The 5,434-nt window shown below is 33.8% G+C and overlaps 1 protein-coding gene across 1 annotated transcript; it reads left to right on the forward strand.

The window, feature by feature from the left end:
• Nucleotides 1-251: 251 nt before the first annotated feature.
• LOC111276609 (uncharacterized) lies at nucleotides 252-2,337 on the forward strand. The gene has a single exon (XM_022862358.2). The coding sequence runs from the start codon at nucleotides 434-436 to the stop codon at nucleotides 1,718-1,720; it is 1,287 nt and encodes a 428-aa protein (XP_022718093.1). The 5' UTR covers nucleotides 252-433; the 3' UTR covers nucleotides 1,721-2,337.
• Nucleotides 2,338-5,434: the final 3,097 nt, after the last annotated feature.

Raw genomic sequence — 5,434 nt, forward strand, 5'->3', positions numbered from 1 at the left:
AAACAATGAAAAATACTAAGAGATGGGAGACAATCATGTTTTTAACTTTCCCGAGTAGTATATATAAAAAGAACTACAAAAAAACAACAAATGAAACATCACTTCACGAAAAACAAAACAAGTAATAGGAAAACAAATAAATTCAGAAAAAAAAAAAAGAGCCACGTGGCCCTACCCTCAAAAACATAAACCTTTTACCCTATTTCCCCTATAATTTATAAAAATACTATAAATAAATGCTCCCTTCACACTATTTCACAGTTTTTCAATCACGTTTCTCTTCCCCCGAACCCTAACACAGCCAAACCAAAGCTGCTGCAAACACCCGTCCCCTTTCGGCTTTGCTTTAGTTCTCGAATCTTATTTCCTTCATCTACCCAAATGTAAATGTAATTTCCTTTTTTTTTAACAGGGTATTTTCTTCATCATCTTCATGGCTTCAGCTTGTGTTAACAACATCGGTGTCTCACCGGAGAGTTTCCAGACTACAACAAGTTACTCTTCATATGGTTGGTTGAGTCCTAGGATTTCCTTCAGCCGAGAAGAGGAGTCTTCTAAGTCTAGACCCAAGTCTCCTACTGATCCCTCTTCTACAGATCCTGATCCTGGTTCTGATCCGCCAGAGATCCAAGATACCCCTGCTGGTGACTTTGAGTTCAGGCTTGAAGATCCTGTCACGATGCTTCCAGCTGACGAGCTTTTTTCTGATGGTAAGCTCGTGCCTTTACATTTCTCAACTCTGAAACCACATCCTCCTGTGAATGCTTTGTCTGAGATCAGGTCTCCCGAAACAGCCAAATCTTGCCGTAGAATAGAAATGGAGATTTCTGGCACGGATCCTTACTTGTTTTCACCTAAAGCTCCAAGGTGTTCAAGTAGGTGGAGGGAACTTTTGGGTCTTAAAAAGTTTTCCCAAAACACTAATCAACCTCCCAAATCCGAGTCTCAAAGCAAAATCTCATTATTATCTAACAATAACACGAAATCTCTCAAGCATTTCCTTCACAGAAGCTCCAAATCTTCTTCTTCCTCCTCTTCCACTGCATCCTGGGCAGACTCTTCATTAAGTATTCCCTTGTTGAAAGACTCAGATTGTGAGTCAGTCTCTGTATCTTCATCAAGGTTATCCCTTTCTTCTTCATCTTCTGGTCACGAACACGAGGATCTTCCAAGGCTGTCACTTGATTCCGATAAGCCAAGTTTGAACAACCCTAGCCCCAATCCTTTCGCTCCTTGTAGAAATATAAACCCAAACCCACCAAGAATGAGGATGGTTAAAGCAAGACCAGGTTCGGGGTCGGATAGTAATCAAATGGCAGCTGGTGGGACTCGAATGGGTCGGAGTCCGATCCGGAGGGATTCATCAGGTGGAGTAACAAGCAGGGGAGTTTCAGTTGATAGTCCAAGGATGAACTCTTCGGGCAAAATCGTGTTCCAAAGCCTGGAAAGAAGTTCAAGCAGTCCAAGTAGCTTCAATGGTGGTCCCAGGTTTAAACAAAGAGGAATGGAGAGGTCGTATTCAGCTAATGTTAGAATCACCCCAGTTCTTAACGTCCCCGTTTGTTCCTTGAGAGGATCTTCAAAATCAGGCTCTGTTTTTGGATTCGGACAGTTGTTTTCATCTTCCCCACAAAAGACTGGAAATGGAGGAAGTAGCAAAGGGCATCAGAGTAGCAACAGCAGCAGCAGCAGACACAAAACAACAGATCGAAATCATTAAAAAAGAACCAAAAACAAAAAGAGAGATTTGGTAACAAATTTAGTACTAAGCATTAATTAGTTGTTGAATAACATTTTTAACGTTTTCCTGTGTTATTTTTAAGATTTTATGTCATGGGATCTTTTTTGTTTTAATTTCCTTCAAGGGTTCTCAAGTGATACAACTTTCACATTTCCCACATTTTATCGTAGCTCTCCTTTCTCATTAACAAACACTTGTAGAATTTAGATGTAAATACCCTTTTTTTTTCGTTCTTATTAATGGTTGTTTTAATTTTTTTTTTTAGTATTTTGCTGACTTTTCAATGGAAAAAGAAAAGAAAAAAACTTGAGTTTGGAAGAATTTGGTTCACGTTTTTTAGATTGTAAGGTTTTCTTCGCTCTGATATGAAAGATATGGAATCTCTGTTTTTCGCTGTTGTTTGATGAGTTGAGAGACTGGGGTGGGGGATTTGTTGTCCCAACCACGCGCTGGAAATGCGCTTCTGTCAGGATTTTTCAGTCTTTGACAATAGTCATGTATTGTTCATCTAATGTGTCTTTTTCAATAAATTTTTTCAGATTTGTTGTTTACTATGAAGTTTGGGAAATAATGTCACATTTTGCTGGATTGTATCAGATTCCCCAGCCAGCTCTGCTGCAATTTTTTAGCCTTTTACTGCTGATCTCTTTTTTTTTTTTCTCTTCTTTTAATTTTTACTATATTATATTTTCTATTTTCCTTTTCATGTTTCGTTCTTTTGAGACCTCCTTGCCCTAATTTGTTTAAAATTAGGGGTGGCAATTGGACCACATGCCATATCATTGGCTGATATGAGCAAACATGTGGGATATCTTCAACTATTACTTCAATTATTCAGATGCTAATTTTGTTTCCTTCTTAATGTCATATTATCTGTTCCATTGGCCTTCTCGTAGAAACTTTTTTGACTAGACGTTGACATAACTTTCCTCCTTACCATGATAAGATTTAAAGAACAAATTATGTACCAATAAGTAATTAATTTAATAAATTAAAAAAAATTAAAAAAAAATAAATTTGAGTTTTATCGATATTTATTTATTAAGATTATTTTAAATACATGATTTGAAATTACTTATTTTAAATTATCATGTATTTATTTTGATTTAAAAGATTAAATAATTTATTTATCTTAAATATGATTTACCAAAAAAAAAAAATATGTTATGTAACTGAGAGGAAAATTTATGCACAAATTGTGGGGTTTCCAAATTCGTAATCATCAACCGTTAGTTTGAACCTTTTTGACAAAACCTTTTTTGAAAGATGTCTCTTTATATTTTCCTTTTCCTATGCTGAAAACAAAAAATATATATTAATAATTAAAAAATTTATTAATAAAATATTAAAATTTTAATTATTAAAATTTTAACTTTGATAATTTTAAATAAAAAACAAAAAAAAGTTTTCGAAAATAATAACAAACAACTTTTTAGTTTTTATAGATAAATTTTTGAACAAGTTGATTTGATAGTTGGAGTAAGCTACGGGGATTCTTCTTAAGAGGCTTTTTAAGAACAAAAATGCTAAAGAATCTCGATTATTAAGATTTATCTAACTATTTATATGAAAAATTCAAGAATTTATTATCTATTATCTTAGAAATATTTGTATATGGACAAAGAAATATTCCCTCGGTGAAAATGCAAAGGGATCATTTTAATAGAGCTAATTGTCCTCGGAATTAATTCAGAGTACTCTACTCCAAAAGAAGTAAAAAACCAGAGGATGCTGGTGGATTGTATAATTAGTATCTGCCAGGGAGGGTGGTGGTGGGAAAGTGCTATGCGACGGAGTGCAAAAGCATCATCTGCCCAAATTTTTTAACCAAAGGCCAATGCCCCCCGGCTATTATCCCATTACAAGCTAAAGTTAAACAAACGAAATAGCAAAATAAAAAAATTAAAAGGGTGCAGTTGCTCCTTTTGATTTGACATTAGGTCGGTCATAGCCATAGCACAGAATCTTTTTTGTTGGGAGTGGTCTCGCATCTACGGCTCACCTTACTCTATATTTACTCCACCCTACTTGCTTAGCCCTTGGATCAATCCCTCTCTTCTTTTTTTTTTTTTAATTACAGCCAATGATGTTTGTTTGACCAGGTCTCCCTGCATCTCCATTGGAACCAACTTCTTTGTCCCATTAGAATTCTATCTCTTTATGAGTTGTGACAAATCACAAGTTCCCGCCTTTTTCCCTGTGTTTTAACCAAAGGAATTATAGAACAAATTTGTGATTAGCATATGATTTTTAATAGAGTTGGCAATTCAACTAGTGAGTTGAATTTGAATCGGATCATTTTAGGTTGAGTGAGTTTGGATTGAAAAAAGATTCAAGTTATTTCATGTTTAAATTATTGAATTTTAATCTTAAATCAAGTTAATTTAATTTTTCGTTTGAAACTAAATAATTTCGAATTTAAATTAATTTAGATTTTAATTATTTTGAATTATTACTTTTTTATTAAATTAAACAGAGTGGAGTTTAGTTCAAGAGAGAAACTTTTAATTTTACTTTTGAATCATAATTACATTGTACTTGATTGTTTGGTCCATCATCAAATTATTAATGCTTTCAAATTCCAATGCTAAAAGTTGCAATAGTGGAAATTAGGGCTTAAATTTCTTCAACTTTTCAACTTATACGCAAAGGAAAAGTTGGAAAAAAAGGAGATGTATGATTAAAAGACGAGAACGATTTATCTGAATGCATTCATGGCCATAGATTTTGGTTGGTCACAAATGAGAAGTCACAAAGTCATTGCAATGGCGTGACTTGTTAGAACTTTCAGAAGCCGCTTCAGCACTTTTATCATTTGAGCTAATGCTTGTTGGCCAAATCTTCCTTCTAATTCAGGCAGCTCTATGAGTGAATAACATGCATTTCATATTTAGTAAATGCATTCGATTTGTTTTTATTAGAGGCAGTGTAACGGATATATTGTCTGTTCATTTAATTCAAGTTTCTTTTTTATATATAAGCAGTTCCATTGCTGCCCAATAAATTACTAAAATATTAGTAGTAAATAAATAAATAATAGAGGCCGTGCCCTGCCTGCCTGCCTGCAAAGCCTGTGGGATTGAGGCATCAATGAATGAGAAACAACGTGCTTTTCTGCATAGATTCCCAATCCCTCAATCCCTTTCTCTCTGCAACATTTGTCTCTCTACTCTTTTTTTTGTCTAATTCTACTTTTAGCAGCTTCAAAATGCCTTTGCTTAAAGTTAATCAGATTTTTATTCAGCCGATGAGGTTCTGACTTTGTTTTTTGGATATATAAAGTTGGCATTCTAACTTTATTTTTTGTTTTGTGGTTGACAATAAAAGTAACCCAAAATTCCATAGCCCCTTTTAGTTTGTGGGTTTATATCTCACTAGGAACTAAAAAAGTACATATATAAAAGGGAGGACCATAAACATTTATAAACACCCATTAAAATTCTTTGAATTTAAAAGAGTTTGGTCCATTCATGCATTGATTGTTCTTGAATTAGTAATTGTTCGGTATGGATCTAAATTGCTAGGCTTTTGAAGATTATATTGAATTTGGTGCATTTTTCACCTACACTTGCCAAAGTTAGCTACATCTAAATTTTTTTTTTTTGGGTACATTTGAAATATTATCTCTTTATAATAGAGTACTTTTTTTTTTTGGTGCAAATAGACTAATTTTTTATATCTTATAATTTACTT

This window comes from Durio zibethinus, chromosome 25, assembly GCF_047325235.1.
Source record: "Durio zibethinus cultivar Kanyao isolate XHJ-2024 chromosome 25, ASM4732523v1, whole genome shotgun sequence".
NCBI classification, from domain to species: domain Eukaryota; kingdom Viridiplantae; phylum Streptophyta; class Magnoliopsida; order Malvales; family Malvaceae; genus Durio; species Durio zibethinus.

Coding starts and splice junctions, on each gene's coding strand:
- LOC111276609 (XM_022862358.2), top strand. CDS start 434: ATGGCTTCAGCTTGTGTTAACAACATCGGTGTCTCACCGGAGAGTTTC.